The sequence below is a fragment of the Colletes latitarsis genome, chromosome 11 (assembly GCF_051014445.1).
Source record: "Colletes latitarsis isolate SP2378_abdomen chromosome 11, iyColLati1, whole genome shotgun sequence".
Classification (NCBI taxonomy): Eukaryota; Metazoa; Arthropoda; class Insecta; order Hymenoptera; family Colletidae; genus Colletes; species Colletes latitarsis.
This window is the reverse complement of record NC_135144.1, coordinates 6,025,386-6,049,230: the sequence shown is the minus strand read 5'-3', so window position 1 is coordinate 6,049,230 and position 23,845 is coordinate 6,025,386. Positions and strand designations below refer to the sequence as shown.

General features: G+C 36.7%; 1 protein-coding gene across 1 annotated transcript in view; it reads left to right on the top strand.

Moving 5' to 3' along the window:
• LOC143347971 (uncharacterized) overlaps positions 1–23,845 on the top strand; it is a 137,255-nt gene that overhangs the window by 98,741 nt on the left and 14,669 nt on the right. The window contains exons 2-3 of the mRNA XM_076777673.1: positions 1,526–1,738; positions 3,176–3,314. Of these exons, the coding sequence (XP_076633788.1) occupies positions 1,526–1,738; positions 3,176–3,314 (352 nt within the window). The remainder of the gene's footprint in view (positions 1–1,525; positions 1,739–3,175; positions 3,315–23,845) is intronic.

Here is a 23,845-nt window from a genome sequence, read left to right as displayed (position 1 = left end):
TGTATACTATACAGTAGTATATAATATATGTATACTATGTAGTAATATATACTATATATTGTTTTATTATAAGCACTATTCTCTACCTGAACTGTAAAAAGATCGTCATATTTTCTCTTGTACACTAATGGGTTTTGATCTGCATAATAAATAAATAAATGAATAGAAATAACCAGACATTGAAAATATACGTATAAAATATGGGTATGTGACTTTAGAGTTATACGAAATTATAAAGTGTTATTAACACATTACCGACGGGAAATGAGAATTTTCGTTTTATTGAAATATACATTGACGACGAGAAACGAGTATTCTCGTTTTACGACATGTGTGTGTTTTTCTAGTAATTTCTTCGGTTACACAAGAATAAAATTCCAATATTATCCACATATAACTCCTGACAATTTTAATAAAATATATTAATTACAAAAATACTCATCACATTTTTAGTATGCACATGTTGAAGGAATTCTGTATCATTAAAATCGTCCGTCGTATAGAAAAGTTTTAACAAAATGACCCCTCGTTAATGTGTTAAGTTAAATAAGTCTAGAGTCAGCTAGCGTCTGCCTGTTCGTGTACTTGCAATTTGTAAATTTCTGATCGTAACGAATAAAGAAAGTAAGGAAGTATTCGATCGTTGACGAATCTGGCAAGACTCGGTCGTTCCCTGACGGACACGGTGGGATCTCGTTCGAACAATACTCTCTAATGACGCTTAAAGGGACGTCTGTTCTCTGATCCCTTCGACCTATCTGTCCTTTGTAACGAGTCGTTCCCTGCAATCGAAAACCGTTCGTTCCGCGACCATTCTCGAATTCATCATTAATGGTGGGTGGGATGGGTAACCGAAAGTTCGTTAAAAGAAGAATGCACTGTAAAGAAACGAGCTTTGTGCGATCGACAACGGCAACGCTTTCACCGTTGTTCTTACGATTTCAGCTCGTGAATCGAAAGACTCGCTCTGGACGAGGAGCATTGGCCGCGCAAATTTCGCTTTCTAGAGGCTGTTTAGATCATCGGATTACAACGCGGCGCGCTCCGTATCCGAGGATCATCGCGATGGATCGTTCGTGAACGCCACGCCGCGATATAGATCATTTGTTATTTACCGAGTGGAAAATTGAAGCACGAGAGTTTCATGCAACTCTTCGTAATTACATAATTTCGCCATAAATTCAAGCAAACAGCTTAAATAGGTTTGTTGAAATATTAAGTGTTTTGAGAAATCTGTAGATAAAGAATATTAGAAATTATACTAGCATGTTTCGTGACTTTTACCGTGCGTAGAGAACCACGGGGAAGGGATGAACTCGTTGGTTGTTAACGGAAGAACGAAAGTAAAGCGTTTACGCGTACGACTTGCTCGCGCAATGTTACTTCACTCGTAACCGTCGTTGCTCGTCACGCTTGTCCGAGAAAAATACATGTTTTGCCACAAGTTATGGTTGGCGATTTCTATTCGTAATCCGTGTTTGCGCAACGGTTCGTTCTAATTGACCCGGTTGCTTGTTGTTCGCAGAGGCAAATACGCAACGGTGAGAAGATGTCGGGAAAGATCCAGCGGACGACAGTGGGCCGCCAAGTTCCTGAGGAAGAGGCGACGGGCGCAGGAATTAAGGGCGGAAGCGCTTCACGAGGTCGCGGTGCTGGATGCCGCGGCAAATTGTTCGCGCCTGGTGTCTCTTCATCAGGTGTTCGAGACGAACAACGAGATGGTTTTGGTTCTGGAGATGTAAGTTCTGCGCGTTTTCTTCTTATCGTTCGTGGAAACCGTTATCACCGTAGAAATCGTAGAAATATTCGATTTATGCAAAAGTATATCAGATTAACACTAGATTTACGGAAGCCGTCAATTTGACGGATTGCAGATTCCATATTTAAAATTGCAGAACACGTAAATATTATTTTTTAACAACTTATGTTGAATTTGATTGATGCATTGGCATGAATACATATTCTTATTAAAAGAAAAATCGTATTTTAAGGTAATCGTCAACATGAAAGATATCAATACATATACGTGCTATCAATGCCCGTAAATCTAGTGTTAAATATGAAAATTGTAAAAAAAATTTATCGTCTCGAATCACCGAAATTAACGAAGCGTTCCATTTCGAAACCGAAAATGAAGACTGAACAAATTCACCGACACGAACCTTATAGTAGTTTACGTATCAAGTTCCAGGACAACATCTCATTTCATCACTATAAAACTATTTTTATTTGGCTAATAAATTACGGTTTATAGGGGTTTTACAACCAATCAGCGATGCAATAAAATTATGAACCAAAGAATTTTTTTATTAGATAAATCAAATTTTATTATATATATTTATTAAGACCAATTTTAATTTTATCATTTTTATTATTAGTTATTTCTTTTTATTTTAACATATATTCAACAAAATATTCCATAATATTTATGTCAAGAGTTATATGTTTAAGAGTATTTCCTGTAATAATTGAAAGTTGAGAGTCAAATTCAAATTATGTAATAGTAAGGTTTATATACAGGGAGTTCGGCCACGCCTGGGAAGAATTTTAATGGAAGATTCTAGAGGCCAAAATAAGACGAAAATCAAGAATAGCAATTTGTTGATTGAGACTTCGTTAAAAAGTTATTAAAGTTTAAAGCTCCGCCTGTAGAACAGCAACTTGAGAAGAGCTGCGTACGCGCGATAGTGGCTCTTATTCAGAAAACTGTAAGGCTGTCGATACGTCAGTGAATAGAGTCTCTCATGCTAAGTGAGAACCACTATCATGCGCACGTAGCTGTTCGCAGGTTGCCGTTCTACAGACGGAATTTTAAACGTTAATAACTTCTTAAAGAAACCTCAATCAACAAATTGGTATTCTTAATTTTCGTCTTATTTTGGTCTCTAGAATCTCCCATTAAAATTTTTCCCAGGGATGGCTGAACACCATATATAATTTCATATAAAGTTTGATTATATTAGTAGAGAATTTTTGATTAATTGTTTTATATTTATATAAAAAATACGTTAAATTTATTTATTTTATATGTTCTTCATATTTAATATTTTTATTAAGATTGTTAATTGAATTAAATCGAACACCGTTTGATTTAATTGAATCTGAATTAATGTCGGGATTTAGATTATTATAGAAGTCAATTTATTTAACACAGCTCTGTTTGCTGTCTTTTCAGGGCCCCCGGTGGTGAGTTACAAATGATACTGGACAGAGACGAAGTTCCGGAGGAGCGACAGGTCGCCAGATTGTTGAAGCAGATTTTGGACGGAATTGCCTTCCTGCATTCCCTGAACGTGGCCCATCTGGACATCAAGGTGAGTCTTGAAACCTGCGCGAAACGCTACTGAGGAAAATTTCATACTCGTATATGTTCGTGTACATGCTCGGGGAACGTAGAATCGCGGTCGAGACTCGACTCTTATCTCGTGGCTCGTAAAAAACAACAGAATGCTCGATAAGAACCGGAGGATTGTCGTTCCTGCAAATAATTCTTATCTAGATTTTTCTCGGCAAGTTGAAAAACCTCCACGCAGAATTGGCACGAGTGCACGTTCGTCCGTCACGGATAAAGAACGCGATAGGAAAAATATAGAACGGTCGCCATCAGGGTTACCATTCTCGGATCGTGAGAAAAAAGTACACGAGGCACCCTTTTGTGTTACACACAAGTTACACCTGCAAAATGTATTAGGTGTAGGTGTTTTTTTAACGCATCGACTGCCACACCAAACCCTCCAAATTGTCCACGAAAACGAAACTTTGTTTTTAGTCAATTGAAACCTACTCTCAATTTGTCATAGAACTTACTTTTATAGTCTGGTTAAAATTCAAGAGTCCTATCTAGATTTATTTCTTTAATATTCAATCTTGAGAATTAATTTTTTTAACTTTTTAATGGATTAATGTCAATGTATTTTTTAGGGTAAATGCATATACAATTATAATAATTACATAGAATTGAAAAATAATATTTGGTTACGGGTTAGTAGGTTTCATTGCCTCGAAAGAGTACGTGTGGTAGTCCTAGTTGCGACTCGACACGATGCGTCTAATCTTGACGATCGCCGTCGTTCCTGACGTCGTCGTCGCTCGGGGAAATCGAGGAGAAAAAGAAACTGGTTGGCAACGAAACGGCGACATTTCAGACGGATCTGGCAGAGTTTCTCAGCAACACGACGTGTTCCGCGTCGTGGTTGGTGCGAACGACCTAAATCGTTATGTAAAAGTATCCGTGGAATACGGTCAGGGCCGGTGTGAACTTTTACAGGGTTAAAAAAAAGGACGCATTTTTATGTACTTGTATATTTTATAATAACCGTGTACCAGTCTATCTGCTTTTACCGCAACGTACGAGTGGAAATTAAGACGGGGGGCATTAATTCATCCAGCATTTCTCGATGGCGCGTGTTCGCACATTGTTGCTTCGGAAAGTGACTTTCTCGTGAATTAAAATATTTGTTAGAAAGTGGCGAGTTGGATCGTTATGAAAACGAAACAGATTCTTCTGCGAACCGTTCGTTATCATAACGAACCGTTGTTTGCAAAGAAGAGAATAAGATCTGCGACACGTGCGCGAGAGACGAGCACGCGAGAAGAGTAAAAACGACTCATCGCGATGGAATCCCGACGAAACAGGCGCCAATGGTGTGTTCTCTCTGTCTATGATATTATTTTTGTACCAACCTCGAAGAGGAATTTCGTCCATCCCGTCGAAAAAGACCGAGAATAGCTCGATGATGCGTTTTCTCAATTTTTTCCCCCTCGAAAATAATGATCGTGTCGCTATCGCGTGAATATTTCGTACGAATCTATTTCGAATTCCAGCTCGCCCAGGGAAACGGAAAACTTGGCGAACGATATGCCAGACCTCATAAATCTGTTTCCCGGTTCGATCGAAGCGAGACACCTGACTCGATGTTGAAACGTGATCTACCCGTTTTTCAATTAATTCTTCTACCCCATTATGTTATAAATAGTTATAAATACAGGGTGTTCAGCCATCCCTGGGAAGAATTTTAATGGGAGATTTTAAAGGCAAAAATAAGACGAAAATCAAGAATACCAATTTGTTGATGGAGGCTTCGTTAAAAAGTTATTGACGTTTAAAATTCCGCCTGGACTGAATTTTTTTCTCAAAAGTGAAATAGGATTTCAGGGGTACGTCTATTCACAAAAGATGATTGTAATTGACCCCCGCAACCAAAAATAATTTTTCCAAAACGATTTGAAATTTTTCATTTTCGTCGAAAAAAAGCACCTACCCCCTGTCGATTTTTCTTTTTGTTTTCGTTTTTGATTTTTAGTAATTTTGTTTGACGCCCTACAGAAAAGTTGTCTAATACTTATTTGTAGGTGCCCATGAGTTCTACTTCAAAAAACAGTTTCATTGAAATATATTCACTACTGTAGGAGTTATGACTGCTTGAAAATTGGACCATACTTTGGGGGTTTTTCTCACTTTACGGGGGCAAGCATTAACTTTTTGAATATTTTTAGAATTTCTACATACTCTTGATTAAAATACGCGTTGTTTTTATTTTGAAACATTGAAATCGTCCAATCCATTCAGGAGTTATGATGTTTTAAAGATACGCATGAAATTTCGAAGTGACATTTCTGGTTTAAAATTATATTTTCAGTAAGGAATTTTTCTCTAGAAAGTGGGTAGGAATTCGGGGGTATGTGTAATGACAAAAAATGTTTGTAATTGACCCTCGCAACTGAAAATAATTTTTCCAGAATGATTTGAAATTTTTTAATTCTGTCGAAAAATTTCACACCTACTCGAATTTTTTTACTTCAAATTTTATAATGTATTCTCATTATATATTTTCACAGCTGACACTTTAAGGCTTGTTTGATGTCCCGTCAAGTATGAAAAATCAGTAGCTGCATTTTCGGCATATTTTGCTTTTTTATTACCGAAAAGATAAGAATGCTGTTCGAGCAAGAATAAAATTGTGTAACGTGTATGCAGAAGATGTTTTAACAGAATGGCAGTGCCAAAACTTGTTCGCAAAATTTCGTTCCTGCAATTTTGATATGGAAGGCGGTACCTTTCATTCTGGAAGGCCAAATAAAGCCGACGAAGGCGAAATAAAGGTATTGGTTGAAGCAAATCGACTAATAACAACACGAGAAATCGTTGCGAGGTCGAATTTGACCGTTTATGATCACATGAAACGACTTGGTTTCGTTTCAAAGCTCGACCTCACATAAGTTTAGTAACTCGTCAGAAGCTATTGCAGTTTGGATGGAATGTGCTACCACACCCACCATACTCGCCAGATCCGGCACCATCGGATTATTACTTATTCCAGTTTTTACAAAATTTCTTAAACGATAAAACATTTATTTAAAGCAACACTGTCAAAAATCATTTGCATCAGTTTTTTATAAATAAAGATCAGCAATTTTATGAGCATAGTACTACCAGGAAGATGGGAAAAGATGTACCAAAATGGCCAGTACATAAGTTAGTAAAATATTTATACATGGTTTTCGGCCATCCCTAGGAGAAATTTTAATGGGGGATTCTAGAGGCAAAAATAAGACGAAAATCAAGAATATCAATTTCTTGACTGAGGCTTCGTTAAAAAGTTATTCAAAAATTAAATTAAAAAATTTCAAATCATACTGAAAAAATTATTTTCGGTTGCGGGGGTCAATTACAATCATTTTTGGTGAATACACATACCTCCAAAATCCTATCCACTTTCGAGAAAAAAATTCGAGTAGATACTGAAATTTTTAAACGAAATTAAAAAATTTCAAATCATAGTAAAAAAATTATATTTAGTTACAGGGGTTAATTACAATCATTTTAGGTCATTACATATATCCCCGAAATCTTACGCATTTTCGAGAAAAAAATTCCTTACCGAAAATCTAATTTGGTGCCTAAATTTTTCGACAAAATTAAAAAATTTCAAATCGTTCTAAAAAAATTATTTTCTGTTGCAGAGGTCAATTACAATCATTTTTGATGAACAGACATACCCCCGAAATCCTGCGCATTTTCGAGACAAAAATTTAATACGGACGAAATTTTAAACATTAGTAACTTTTTAACGAGACCTTCATCAACAAATTGGTATTCTTGATTTCCGTATTATTTTGGCCTCTAGAATTTCACATTAAAATTTTTCCCAGGGGTGGCCGAACACCCTGTATATTATAAGAAAATGGTTCCTTTTCACGAAGAAGAAAAACAAAATTACTTTCTGAACAACCCAATAATTGGAGCAAAAGTCGATAGTTTAGTCGAAACGGACCACCTCGAAGGCACGCCGATCTCTCGAAACTGATTCGAGCGTTGCGTCAACCGCGTCGCGGCTGTACAAAGTCTCGGTTCTGCGACGCGGATGAAAACGAACTACCGGATTTGCATAATTACCCCCGATTCGTGCGGCGATAAATCTGCCGATTTTGCCAATAAATTGGTTTAAATTATACTAAGCGTCGCGTAACGACTATGCGTGTCTTCCAGGCGATAGATGACCGCGCTTTGTACGCGCATCACGGAGCGCAATGTACACGCGCTCGAAACGACAAGTTTTTCTTATTTGGCGGTGGCGACGATTTGCAATTTGCGACGCGAACACCGCGTCGCGGGACCAAAGCAGGGCGTAGGTATACCGAGTTATACGTGTTTATCGATTATCTGAGTGATCGATATGGGTAAGCCAAGGCGAACGAGTCGTATTAATAATATTCCCTCGGCGACACACGCGACAGGTCGTGTATTTCAGCCTTCCTCCTTTTTTCTTTTTTTTTCCTTCTTTTTTTTTTCTTCGTCTTAACGCGCGGCTCGGATTATGATCGCGGTTATGCAACCCAATTACCCGCCTTTCGCAAATTGATAGCAATTTGCGGGGATCCAGGTTACCAGGTACGCGGCTAAGAAGAGGCTGCGAGACTGCGCGATTAAATTCGCTGGAACGATAGAGAGTCCGTCGAATCGCGATAAATTAAATTACCGCGAACGAAGGTAATTTCGTGATAAAATTACATTTTGCGCGTCTTGCCACCGCTAGATATGTCGAGACGTCCTTTAACGCTGTTTTATCAGCTCTTCTGTTCAGATACCGGCGACGATTACGCATCAGTCGGAATTATCGCGATGTTTTCGAAGCGATAAGATAATTTTGTGCGTTCTAAGTACGCGAAACGGTTTGTAACCAGGCTAATTTGTACGTATACGCGTTAACAAAGAAATAAAATAGACGGTCTGATAAAAATGTACATCGAATGATAATAAATAAGAAGATAATAGAATATAATGAAAAAAACTTAGTAAGTTAACGCGTATTTCAAACGATGTATACTTTATTAAATACAAATAAATTTAATTATACGCTATTTATGCCATGATCACAATTAGTACAAAAGACAAAGATACGATGATAAACGAAAGAAAATTATATTTGGAATATAGAAAATTGTTCGAAACAATTATTTTATTAATAATTATAAAAACTGCTTTAGTTGATGGAAAGAAAAAAAGGAAAGTTGATCGATGAGGGAAAACGGGAGGAGCCGGCGAAAACATCGCGTTTAGTATCAAAATATTTTCTCACTCGGTCTGGCAACGCGTTTTTGAACCATTAAGCCGCCGACGATGTTAGTTTTCATTTTCACCGTTCAAGATCGCGAGAGCGTGGCCGCATGGAAACAATCGCAATGGCCGTTTGGAAAGGAAAAACGGTTCTCTCCATTCTTCAAGCTTTCCGTTTCGACGCGTGCTGTGTCCGAGAAGTCAACGGACCCGTTTCGATCGCGTCGAACTCTTTAAACCTTTTGCCAGACGAGTCTCGAGATATACAGCCCGTGCACAGATCGCGCTCGGAGTTCGTCTTAAAATACCATTGTGCCTCGAATTCAGGCGATATGCCTGACCTAAATATAGATCTCGTGGTTATGAATGGAAAAATGCACGTGAACTCTTTGGCCCACTTCCAGGAGACCTCGTTGACCGGTGTTCGCGAGGATTTTGACCGCCACGACGCCGATCAAGCTGATTTCTCGCCGCTAAAGTCATCGGATATGTAACAATGGCACTCTTAACTCAACATAGCGCTCTTCTAGATATTTACTGCAGTACTCGAGTATACAGGGTGTCCGGCCACCCTTGGGAAAAATTTTAATGGAGGATTCTAGAGGCCAAAATAAGACGGAAATCAAGAATACCAATTTGTTGATGGAGGCTTTGTTAAAAAGTTATTAGCAATTAACTTCAAAAATTTCAAATCGTTCTGGAAAAATTATTTTCGGTCGCAGGAGTCAATTACAATAATTTTTGGTCATTACACATACCCCCGAAATCTTACGCATTTCCAAGAAAAAAATTCATTACTGAAAATCTAATTAAGCACCTAAATTTTTCGATGAAAAAAAAAAATTTCAAATCGTTCTGGAAAAATTATTTTCGGTTGCGAGGGTCAATTACAATCATTTTTGGTGAATAGACATACCCCCGAAATCCTACCTACTTTCTAGAAAATAGTTCGAGAAGGTGTGACATTTTTCGACGGAAAAAAAAAATTTCAAATTGCTTTGGAAAGTTATTTTCGGTTGAGGGGGTCAATTACAATAATTTTTGGTGAATAGACATAGCCTCGAAATCTTGCGCATTTTCGAAAAAAAAATTCAGTACGGGCGGAACTTTAAACGTTAATAACTTTTTAACAAAGTCTCCACCAACAAATTGGTATTCTTGGTTTTCGTCTTATTTTGGCCTCTAGATTCCCCTATTAAAATTTTTCCCAGGGGTGGCCGAACACCCTGTATACGAGGATTTTGCACATACGTTTTTCAAATTATTATTTATTTATTAACGGGAAAGCCCCTTTATAAAGGGGTAAAAATTATGTAAAAATTATACAGAGAAAATATTATTACTTATAAAATTTAGTGAAATAATTAATGTACAATACAGCAAGGATAGTTTTAGATATACATTGGTGGCTTTCAGAATAAAGTAAATTAATAAATTGTGCATATTCTTCAAGAAAATGTAAAAGAATCGATTTTATCCAAAAGTTTGCAGTAGAATAAATAATAGAGTTGAATATTCTGCTGAGTGTCGAACATCTGTAACTAATCTATCTGGTCTATCGCCTGTAGAAAATGGCGCTCGAGCCCCGCGAACCTCGCGTAATTGATAATTACAGCAATCGCTTGGTTCGAACGTTGGCTACGCGATTCGATAAATGGGTTGGTCAAAGCGAAACGCGTCGATCAACGATCAATTTTCGTCCATAGTTAGCCGAATAGTCGAACAGTCAGCGTTTCTAATAACGACAATTGTATCGCACGATCGACCATGTTTCGGCTCGCTGGAATATCGTCGCTGGTCGAACGTTAGGGATTCGACGAGCATGCAACAATAACACGATATCTAAACTGGCGCCAAAGACCACTGTGTCTGCGCTCTTCTGTTTGTTCTCGATAATCGCAGAGAGCCTGCGTCGGTCATTTGGTTTGAAATTGACGCGCGGAATGGTCATCGAGCGATCCGACGTCGTACGAGGAAACCTTCATGACTCGGTGTTATTCTATGGCTTTCACGCGCGTCGATGGCGCGTTTTTCAGCAGATTTTCTACGGAACGGAGGCGAGCGACCTCCGTAGAGAAAGGAAGAGATTCATCAATGAACTCTCGGGCAAGCCTTGGTAGTTGGAGTAACGAGCTCATACCGAGAATTCCGTTTCAGTCGTGGTCAGTGGTTCGCGTTCCCCCGATCAATGCACGCGTCTGGACGTTCGTTCATTAGGCAGGACGGCGCATTCGATGAAATCGATTCATCAGACTCTTAATGGGATAGCCGAGCTTCTCCGGACAGCAGGAGAGGCGTACACGATACGCCTGTTCTCACTATGAAATGCGATGCGAGGCCAAAGAATAAACGAACCGACATTTCATTCGAACCGAAAATAATCACATTCAAATATTCTTATGTGGCGGCTTGCTGTTGTAAGAAGAAGCGAGGGGGGAGCATTTTGTTCTGACAAGAGGACCTTACGGTAGTGGAAATCGCTTTTGAAACGGTGGTAGGTACAAGTTATAGTACATACCTAGTATCAAAAACCCCCAAAGGGTTTCATCAAAATGGTCCTTCGTTTACAAGATATTTTGATTTTTAAAGTTTTGTACGCACCTAGTAAATAAATTATTTAACAGTCTTCGCAGAAGAAATTGTGGGTAAGTCGATAGGGCGGTTGACTACAAATCTGTAGGTAGTACGGTTGAATCTCTATTGTCAGTAACTTTTTTCTTCTTTTTTAATACAATTTCGAAATGAAAAGATATTGTTTTTATTTTTACATTTAATGTTAATCCTATATGACGTCAATATTAATTGTGAAACAGAAACCATAATATACAAAAAAAAAGAAGCACAGTAATAAAATAACAGTATGTGTTGCAAATATTTTTCTGCATTAGTCACTATCGAATGAATTCCGTATTAATCGATCATATCGCCATTATGGACACTAATAGTTTTCGGTTATATTTCAAACAATTGTTAGAATAACGACAATGCCCGAATACCTAACAAGGATGTCCGTATACCTACTCATTTTGGACATTCATACTGTACTTTCCAAACCATTACAACTGCTCGATCATTTGGCTATATAAGCTTATTGTTAATGGGAAATATTGTAAAATACGGCTTTTGTATTACTGTGCTTAAATGTAAAAATAAATAAAATATTTTTTCATTTCATAATTGTATTAAAAAGAAAAGACATAGCAACAATAATAGCTAAGATTCGAACGTACTACCTACAGATTTATAATCAACCACCCTATTAACCCCTTAACGCTCATATTTTTCGGGTTAACCAAGAATGATCAGTTTTCTTTATTGGATTTGTTTCTAAAAATGCGGTTTTTGTTAATTACAATGTTGTATCTAACGTATAATTTGAAGGAAAACAAATATTATCATCCCTTAAACCGTTAGATTAAACAAATATCGTTTTTTAAAGCAGTTAAACTCGGGCATGAACGTTAAGGGGTTAACTTACCCACAACTTATTCTGGTGAAGAGTGTTATAGAATTTATTTATTAGGTATGTACAAAATTTGAAATCGAAATATCTCGAAAACGAAGGTCTATTTTGAAGAAACCCTTTGGGGTTTTTAACACTAGGAATGTACTATAACTTATACCTACAACCGTTTCAAAAGTGATTTCCACTACCGCAAGGACTCCTTGTGAGCCTGCTAGTGAACTCATCACTGGCGTTGTCTTAGACGCTGGAACATTCAATAATCGGTCGAGTATACAGGGTGTTCGGCCACCCCTGGGAAAAATTTTAATAAGAAATTTTAGAGGCCAAAGTAAGACGAAAATCAAGAATTACAATTTCTTGATTGAGGCTTCATTAAAAAGTTATTAAAAAATTAAATTAAGAAATTTTAAATCATTCAGAAAAAATTACTTTTGGTTGCGGGGCTCATTTACAATTATTTTTGGTAAATACACATACTCCTGAAATCCTACCTACTTTCGCGAACAAAATTTGAATAGGTACTGAAATTGTTAGACGAAATAAAAAAATTTCAAATCATACTAAAAAAAATTATATTTAGTTACAGAGGTCAATTACAATTATTTTTGATCAATACACATACCCTCGAAATCCTACGCACTTTCGAGAAAAAAATTCTTTATCGAAAATATAATTTCTAGCCAGAAATGCTTCCTCGAAATTTCATGCAAATGTTTAAAATATCATAATTTCTGAACGGATGGGAGGATTTTAATATTTCAAAAGGCAAACAACGCATGTTTTAGTGAAGAATATGTAGAAATTCCAAGAATATTGGAAAAGTTGTTCATTAACACCGTGAAGTAAGAAAACCCTCATAAAAATTGTCTAATATTCAAACGTCCATAACTTCTACAAAAAAGTACCAAACACAATTTCCGTAGGACGTCAAACAAATTTATGAATAATGAAAAACAGATTTTTAAGAAAAATCGACAGGGTTAGGTAGGTGCCTAAATTTTTCAACGAAAAAAAAATTTCAAATCGTTCTGGACAAATTATTTTCGGTACGGGTGGAACTTTAAACGTTAATAACTTTCTAACGAAGCCTCCATCAATAAATTAGTATTCTTGATTTTCGTCTTATTTTAACCTCTAGAATCTCCCATTAAAATGTTTCCCAGGGTTGGCCGAACGCCCTGTATACTTGTTAGATAGCGTAGCACTCTGCTATCGTTACCACAGTAACATAAAAAATAATGAAAAAAAGAAACGTACATTATTACGGACAGTCATGTTTCATAAAATCATACACATTGTATAGTAATACTAACGGAAAAAGAACTGCAACATATTGCAAGATATTTCTTAAATTTTGAACTTTATCAGATAACAATTTATTTTTGTCTGGAATGATTTTGACGAAATTGATGTTTGGCCAACTAAATCGAGCAAATTCCCCACTGTGCGTCGGTCGGTCGATCGTTGGAGATAAATTGATCGCGGCACGCTTTCGTATCGTGTGAATCGAGCTCGTCCACGCTGGCCAGTTGGGGAACGACTCTTTCTCGCCCGTTCCTCCGAACTTTATTACATTCATGCTGCGCAAGCACACAGACTTGCGCGCGCGCGCGCGTCTGTCGCCTACAGGCAGAGTACTTCTCCCTTTTCTCACCGCCGGAAGTTTCAATGAACACGAGAGACGGATCCTCATAAATTCGTTGTCCGTTGGCTAAAAACCGTCGTGCCTTCGAACTGCGCGTTAATTTTTTTTCGCGCGTTTTTCTTCTTCAACCTCGGATGCTCTGAATTATAATAGTAAGCATTACGATTTCCGGTCTACTCTGTATATTGAAAAATTAATTTTCGTTTTCTGAGATTTTAAAAAATATTCCCTCTTTTTCGTTTATCAAATTGTTGCACGACGACGAAGAACGTAACGGGGGAAATTACTTTGACGACTGCAAAAAAACCAATTTTCAAGTATTTTTTCGAGGTAACTTTCAAACTTTTTCTAATAAATGTTAACTAAAAAATATTAACTATTATAGACATAATAGGAACCGGCGTGAGAAGCCCCCCAAAATTTGTTGAAAACGGGTGGACGTGTAATTTTTCACTATAAATTCTAAAACAAAAAATCATGCAATTTTCTTAAACTGTGAGACAGTTACTTCAGTCGTTTCCGTTTATACTTTAGCTACTTCAGTTACATATGTTATACTTAAACTGTAAGACAGTAACTTCAGTTGCACTTAGGGATTTATACAAATAATAATTTATTATAAATGGTGGAACTTTGAAGATAAGATCTCAAAAATCTGTGAAAAAGTCAATATTTCTTTTAACACCATGTTAAAACTATTAATCTACTAATTAATCGATCGAAAATTCGAAGAGAATATTATTATAAATCACCATACAAAATGTTGAGTAAAACTGAGTTATTGAGCTGCCCAGTTTGAAAAAGTTGGGTTTGAGAAAAACGCATTTGAAGTTTTATTCACTTGATACAAACAGTCTTCATTTATACCACTTATCGCTCTAGACTAAATACTCTCGGCCCACATATATTTACTTATATCGCGATCCAAACAATTTCCATTCATATAAAAGCTTGACCACAGCAGAAATAATAAAAGAGTTGCAAATAAGTTACGAATGTTATATTTTTTACATCTACTAAAACTTCTGTAACTTTGTCATTTTTGCAAATTTTATTTTAACAGTTTAGGTCATTCTTAAACCCCCAAACATTAAAAAGAGATAAAAAAAAATTTCGATTTTTTCAATTCGTCATAGTGGTTTCCCCCTTAAGTAAGTAATAGAGATATGCAAATATTTAAAAATTACAGACATTAGTAGCACTATTCTCTACCTAATCCTGAAATGCATAATTTGTTTTTATCTCGTGATCCGTTAGGGACTAAATTTTTATCGTATGGACGGTCTGTCGGATGCTCGGCATCGTGAGAATCACCTCGAGCAGCGTTCTTATTTTAAGAAGATGAGTGACGAGTAACCCTGATTTAATAGCTTACGTCCTTCCTGCAGTTTTTACGGGCATTCTAAGTTAAACGGCGATATCCGACAGACCGTTCTCGGGGGACTAGCTCACCTGTTACACTTTCCTAGACACGTCGGATCGATCGATGCATCGCACGAGACCGGCGATCGGAAACGTTCGGTCTAGCTGCAACGACGAAGCGGCTCGATTCTTCGATCAAAGATCCCGTAGATCGCATGCTACGCGATAATAGCGAGTTTTCCTGTAGCGATGTAAGACATGGGATAGGTAAAATTTTATGCGAATAATAGATAACCAATAAGACCAACGTGAAACGATGTATTCGTGACGTTCGTCCGAACAGTTAAATTTGTATTTTGATTTTGTGAAATATTTTATCGTAGGATTGAAATTTTTTACTAACAAACATTCCATCTTTTATTCATTATTTGATATTTTTAGTCTAGCTACGAATTTTGTAAAACTCAGATTAGAATTATTATCGCTATTAATTTGTAATATCGTTGAAAATTGCCGATTTCCATGAATCGATCGCAGCCGTGACGGCAAATATTTGCACGTTTGACGAGGAAACGAGCGAAACGAGCTATTATCCTATTTGCCAAGGTGAATCGCGCGTGTCGCAATCATTTTCGCAGTGATCGATTCCTTTACGCCTACGTCTCGTCGGTTGTGTCGAGGAACGTCCGCGAAACGCCGTTGATGCAGGAACCTCGTAATGACTGATTATGGAAATGTCTTTGTTCCTTATTGAACGACTTCCGGGATTCGTCGAACGAACGTCTCCTCGAAAGTGTTCCGCCCCCGGAACAAACGTCTCTGCTCGACCCGATCATTTACCCCTGTTCTGACGCGTATAAAGCTGTCCCTTTACTCTCAAGACGTTATGTAAGGTGTTACATATAAATATATATTATACATCATAAATAATAATTTTATATATTCAAGTCTATGGTTTTAATACACTGGCGTGTAAAATTTAAGAAACACTAAACGCCAGTGTAATTTATTCGAAACATAAGTAACAGATAAATAAAAATAGTTTTACTATGCTCTCTAGCAATAAACAAATAAAAGCTTATACCAAACTCCGCCGATAAGCCAGAGTCTCGATTAACCCTAACCTGCTGACACTTCACGTAATTATTCCTATCATGACCGGTGAAATGTCCAGTCTTTGTTTTTCTCTTTTACGAGGCAACGTACTTCTAATTTTTGCATTATATGTATAGAAAGTTGTGTTTTAAAATTTATTCGTTAGATATCTTTCTCTTTTATGTCGCATATTTTAAAAATCTGATCAAAAATATCCAATACATTTATTCAAAATGTGCATACTTAGTACAGAAAATTTAATTTTATTAATTTTCATCAGATAGAAGATAAGACGCCCTTGAAAACGAATATTGTTTCAAGTCAATACCACAGTTAGTTCTAGAGAAAACAATTATTTACAAAAACATGCTGGGATAGTAATTACGCAAATATCCTGTTTGCCAAATATAAATTCATTTTCAATTAAATAAACAATTTATAATCCAGTTTTATTGCATACCAGTTATATAATCAATAGCAATTGCTGCAACTTCTTTAGGTATACAGTGTGTTCGGCCACCCCTAGGAAAAATGTTAATGTGGGATTCTAGAGGCCAAAACAAAACGAAAATCAAAAATACCAATTTGTTGATGGAGGCTCCGTCAAAAAGTTATTAACAATTAAATTCAAAAATTTCAAATCGTTCTGGAAAAATTATTTTTGGTTGCAGGGGTCAATTATAAGCATTTTTGGTGAATACACATACTTCCGAAATCCTACCCACTTTCGAGAAAAAAAATCGGGTAGGTGTTGAAATTTTTTGGCAGAAAAAGAAATTTTTCAAATCGTTTTAAAAAAATTATTTTCAATTGCAGGAGTCGATTACAATCATTTTTGGTCATTACACATACCCATAAAATCCTACGCATTTTCGAGAAAAAAATTACTAATCGAAAATGTAATTTATGGCTAGAAATCTTTAAAATATCATAACTTCTGAACGGATTGGACGATTTTAATTTTCAAAAACGCAAACGACGCGTATTTAGATGAAGAATATGGAGAAATTGCAAAAATATTCGAAAAGTTGTTCTTTGACCCCGTAAAATGAGAAAAACCACATAAAAATGGTCCAATTTTCAAACAGCCATAACTCCTACATTAGTGAATATATTTCATTGAAACTTTTTTCTGAAGTAGAGCTCATGAGTACCTACAAAAAAGAATTACACAATTTTTCTGTAGGGCGTCAAATAAAATTACTACAAGTCAAAAACGTATTTTTAAGGAAAATCGACGGGGGGTAGGTGTCTAAATTTTTCGACGAAAAAAAAAATTTTTAATTACTTCTGAAAAAATTATTTTCGGTTGCGGGTGTCAATTACAATCATTTTTGGTGAATAGACATACCCCTGAAATCCTACCCACTTTCTAGGAAAAAAATCGAGAATGTGTGAAATTTTTCGACAAAATTACAAAATTTCAAATCGTTCTGGAAAAATTATTTTCGGTTGCAGGGGTCAATTACAATAATTTTTTATGAATAGACGTACCCCCGAAATCCTACCCACTTTCTAGAAAAACACTTTGTAACGAAGCCTCCATCAACAAATTAGTATTTTTGATTTTCGTCTTATTTTGGCCTCTAAAATCTCTCATGTAAATTTTTCCCAGGGATGGTCGAACACCCATGGAAGACAACATAAATTATAGCAGTAGTTATATCCATCGGATAAAATGAAATTAATAAATGAAATTCGTTTGAAGTCGATAGCGAAATTAGTTCCGGAGATATAATAATTTTTGTTTCAAATCGATCACGTGGTTAGTTCCGGAAATATATGGATTCGAAGCGTTTGTTTGCTTTTCATTGTTTACGTCGCGAGGTTATTGACCTTACGTGTAAATAGTAAACAGGAAATATAACTTGTTGTTTACTGTCACGACTCACTTGCGAGAGAGAGAGAGAGAGAGGGGGGGGGGTCCGATACATTAAACGGAAACAGAGACAGTCAAATTAAAAAAATTACCCATTTACATAAATTACGATATCTCCAAAATCAGATCGATATAAATCAAAAACCATTTCAAAAAGGAAGCATTGCCACTTCTAACGGTGGCTCCAACCATGGAGAAAGTAGTAATAATTTAGAAATTGCGCGCAATTGAAGTTTTAGTAATTTCAATACGCGTTAGTAGTCTGTTGTAACACGGAAAGAGACATAGCAGAGTTTTTAAAAAATTACCCCTTCATTTAAATTACGATTTTTCCAAAACGGAAAGTCGGATCGACATAAAACAAAAATCATTTTAATGGGGAACCTTTACCACTACTAACATTAGCCCAATTATGGAGGAAACACTAGTAGTGGCGAAACTGCGTGCGTGAAGTTTAATTATTTTTAATACACGTTGTTAGACTATCTAAGACAGTGGAAACTGAAGATTCTCTCGTTTCATTTTTACTATACAGGGTGTTCGGCCACCCCTGGGAAAAATTTTAATGGGAGATTATAGAGGCCAAAATAAGACGAAAATCAAGAATACTAATTTGTTGATGGTGACTTCGTTAAAAAGTTAGTAACGTTTAAAGTTCCGCCCGTACTGAATTTTTTTCTTGAAAATGCGTAGGATTTTGGGGGTATGTGTAATGACCAAAAGTGATTGTAATCGACCCCTGCAACCGAAAATAATTTTTTTTAGAATGATTTGTAATTTTTTTTTTCGCCGAAAAATTTAGGCACCTACCCCTTGTCGATTTTTCTTAAAAATTCGTTTTTGATTTTTAGTAATTTTGTTTGACGCCCTACAGAAAAGTTATCTAACACTTTTTTGTAGGTATCCATGAGCTCTACTTCAGAAAAAAGTTTCATTGAAATATATTCACTATTGTAGAAGTTATGGCTATTTGAAAATTGGACCATTTTTATGGGGTTTTTCTCATTTTGCGGGGTCAAGAATCAACTTTTCGGATATTTTTGCGATTTGTACATATTCTCCACCAAAATACACGTAGTTTGCTTTTTTAAACATTAAAATCGTCCAATCCGTTCAGGAGTTATGACGTTTTAAAGATTTGCATGAAATTTCGGGGAGACATTTCTGGTCAAAAATTATATTTTCGGTAAGGAATTTTTTTCTCGAAAATGCGTAGGATTTCGGGGGTATGTGTAATGACCAAAAATGATTGTAATCGATTCTTGCAACCGAAAATAATTTTTTTAACACGATTATGAAAAATTTTTTTCACCAAAAAATTTCACCTACCAAATTTTTTTTCTCGAAAGTGGGTAGGATTTCAGAGATACGTCTATTCACCAAAAATGCGTATAATTGACCCTTGCAACCAAAACTAGTTTTTCCAGAACTATTTGAAATGTTTTACTTTAATTTGTTAATAACTTTTTAATGAAGCGTCAGTTAAGAAATTGATATTCTTAATTTTCGTCTTATTTTGGCCTCGAGAATCTCTCATTAAAATTTTTCCCAGAGGTGGCCGAACACCCTGTATACTTCCTATTTACATTGGAAGCTAATCAAAATGTGATATCAAATATTGTCCTGTTTTTTTACAAGAAAATATAAATCGTTCAACCAGTCAAATGGCCGGTCATGGTAGGATTAGTGTTAATTATATGTATACCAGGGGTTCGGCTATCCCTGGGAAAAATTTGAATGGGAGTTTCTAGAGACCAAAGTAAGACAGAAATCAAGAATACCAATTTGTTGATCGTGGCTTCGTTAAAAAGTTATTAACGTTTAAAGTTTCATCTGTACAGCGGTAATCTGCAAACAGCTGCGTGCATGCGATAATGGTTCTCACGCAGCATGAAAAACTCTACTTATCGACAGCCTTACAGTTTTGTGAATGAGAACCACCATCACGTGTACGCAGTTGTTCGCAGATTGCCGTTCTACAGACGAAACTTTAAACGTTAATAACCTTTTAACGAAGCCTTAATCAACAAATTGTCAATCTTGATTTTCGTTTTATTTTGGCCTCTAAAATCCCCCATTAAAATTTTTCTTAGGGGTGGCCGAACACCCCGTATACCGAACAACAGAATGACTCTAGAGTCTTCGCTTTTTTCAAAAACCGTTGATAGTGTTTTCGTCCGAAGTTCTTGTACGACAGAAATTTTATTCCATATTTTTAGTCCATTTTCTCATGGAGATCGACGTATACCGCCAGATACCGGATACCCTGTACAAATAAAAGAATTGAAAGGAAAAAGGCGAAGCACCGTGTGGATAGCGTCGCATTTCGTAGGACTCGTCGGACGAGGTCGAACGGGCCGCACGAGTTTTGAAAGCAGAAACGGGCCACGAACAAAACGTCCCACGACCTCGTCGTTACCGAAGCACTTTTGAATCGCGTTATTCGTCGTACGTCGAGCATCCTGCGATGCAGTCTGGTCACGTTCGACTTGTATAACGAAACTTAACGCGCAAACTGAATCCACGAGCGAAACGAGCGTGCACGCCACGATTCCTCGGCGGTCGTTCTTTCCCCCTCGCGTGTCTTCCAACCTATCGTTTCGATCGAAATTTTCAAGACGGGACTCATCCAACGACGACTAAGAAAAAAGACACGCACTCGACGAAGCGAGACCGATCCCCGATATTTTTCCGATCGGCACGATTTACAGCCAAGGTACCAATGGACGCAACGATGACTCGCGACGATAACGATAACACCGCGAACAAATCGACCGGGCAGGAAAGTCTTTTCCTTAAACGCTTCTGTCACGCTACACGGTTCCAGAGTTTCACCGCAAGTGTCAATTTGCTATCGTTATAACCGAGACTCGGCGACGTTTATGCTGGAAACGCGGAGCCACGGAGCTTACGAAGCTTTCCACCTAAGCAGCGTCCATTAAACGAACGAACGCTTGTCGCTTCGAAAACATAAATTCGTGGCGGTCATTCCTCTTTATGAATAATATGGACAGAGTACATTCGATTTCTTTTTCTTTTCGAGGAACCGATCGAGTAATTAAACGATATAGGAACACTCTGTATACAGAGAGTTCGGTCACCCCTGGGAAAAATTTTAATGAGACATTCTAGAGGCCCAATTAAGACGACAATCAAGAATATAAATTTCTTGGCTGAGGCTTTGTTAAAAAGTTATTAACAATTTAATTAATAAATTCCAAATTTTTTAATATACACTGGTTTATTTATAATAAATATGACACAGAACGAAAAAGATGCAACCACAACGTTATCGATTACACAACCAAAAACAATATACAAGCGCACAAACGATAAACGTCTCGAGCGGTCACTTTGAATATCTTAACACAAATCGTTCTGGAAAAATTATTACTCGTATCGTACCACGTGCTCGCATATATTTTCGGGGGTGACTAAGTAAAATATTGTAATATTGTTTTTAAATTTTATTAAGAACTTGCATTTGTAATTTATTATTATTCTGGAGTATAATATTTTGAGTTTATTACATACATAAATATCATCCGAATTATATCGAGTTTAATACAATTTTAATCAAAAAAATGTTATGAATATGTTAAAAAAAAATGAAAAAGTTTCGCTTTTTTCTTAGTATTGTCTTATGCGTTAGACTATTAACCCTTTGCACTCCACTGTCGCCGCTATGGTGACAAACATAATACGTAATATAGCTCAATTTAAGTTTCATTTACGACAACAGAAATTGAATACAGGAAATATAGGAATATCATTTAAATTATAGGTAATTATACACTTTTGTGGTGAAAAGAATATTTTGTTTATTTTTAGAAGTCACATCAAAAAATTGCATTTGGTATTTCTAGTTGTTCATATTAATAAAGACTTTCGAAGTGCAAAGGTTTAACGCGATACACTGACTCCAAGGGGGACCCTTTTATCCTCCTAGTAGCGGGGATAAAATTTGCACATTGAACGCTGCAATCTCGAACCCATAGCTCGTCGCGAGGTATGCCTCGAGGCAAGTTCTCATCGCGTAAAGTCTGCTTTACTCGAAGCGTCGATACACGGATGCAAACGATGATCGATAAGAAAGGCCGCAGCGCGGCCTAGTCGCGATTCATGCCTCTTTCTTGATCAATTTTTTCTTCTCTACTCGAACACTTTTTCCCTCCGTGGAAACAATCGAACAATGCTCGGAGCCTGCCAGCCGCGAAGAGACGATAGAATGAGACAGAATGGAGGTTGCTGGTAAAAGCAGAGAAAGAAAGGGCGAAAGTTCGTTGGTTGTCTATTGTCGACGTTGCGCGACCGGTTTACACGACCTCCCAGGTAGCGTGACGATTATATTTTCAGAAGGGGTTCGTCGAGCGGTCGTGTGGACCGAAATGGCGTCATTATCGAGCAGTTTATTAAATACGACGAGCGTTGCATACGTGAACGGTCGAGTGTCGCGATTAATTGCACCGATTACCTAGCGAATGGACGCGGGAATCGCCGTTTATTCGATACTTTTAATTAAGTGGCACTGCGCGTAGCCATTGGGACACGCTTAACGATCGTTAACTACGCCCTTGTAATGCGAGCTACCGAGGAAAAAGGCACCTTGCCAACGGCTGAAACCTACCGCCGTGGCGCGGCGGGGTCTGTTCCGTGCTACGCTCCGACTATACGAGCAGATGTTTTCAATCTATTCCCCGCACTCGACGTAAACGTTCGGATAATTATCCTAATACCAGCGGCGACAATAATAACGATCATTTTTCGTTTGGGTCTTCTCTCGTGTTCGCTCCTCGTTAATTGGCCAGATCCGCGAGTCGTCCACCCATGATTACTTATGTATAAAATGTAGAGGATGACCCGATAAATCGGGAAAGGAATAAAATAAATGATAGCCACAGGTTAACGATAAGAAATGTACAGTGCTGGGCATAAGTATTGGTACAGCATGGTTGTGGTGGTACAAATGCTTATAACTACTAAACAAATTGATTTAAAGGAAAAGCTTTTTGACATATTCATTTATTATCTACTTTAGTTTATTGCATAACAGAAGCAGTAATATATTGATTCACAAAATAATAACAAAAATGTATTTATTGAACATTTTATGGGTGGACAATAGTATTGGCACATGATGCTAAATGTAGTATATCCGCATTTCTTTGAAAAATTTCTGATCGTCATTTTAAAGTGTAGATAGGGGACACCCCGATTGTTATTTTTAACAATGATCATCCTAAAGTTCAGTCAAGAAAAATGAAAGATACCACAAATGAAGAGAGAGAAATAATACCAAATTTATACAAAATGAAAAAATCTTATAGTGAAATATCACAAATTGTTAACAGAAATCGTTTTACTAGTAGAAGCATTGTAAAACGATTTATAAATCAATCAGATTTTGATAGTGCGAATCGAAGTAGCCGTCTTCTCAAGTCATCTGTTAGAGAAAAACGTAAAATTGTAAACGAAGTGAAGAAAAATCAAAAATTAAACTCCTCAGAACTCAGAATGATATTAAATAAAGAGTGTTACGATTTAAATTTAATATTAAATTATGAGTGTGACTGGATATATTCTGCATGTGTTGCACAAAGCAAACCATACATATCGGAAAAAAATTGAAAGATGAATATACTGCTTTCAGATGAAAGCAAATTTAAGATATTTAAATTGGATAGTAGAATATTAGTTTGGAAAATACCAAATACTAAACTGGATCTACGAAATTTACAATTGAGTGTAAAACATTGAGGTGGTGGAGTTATGGTGTGGGGTTCTATGGCAGCATAGATAATATTATGGACAATATATTATAGATAATATTATGGACAAGTA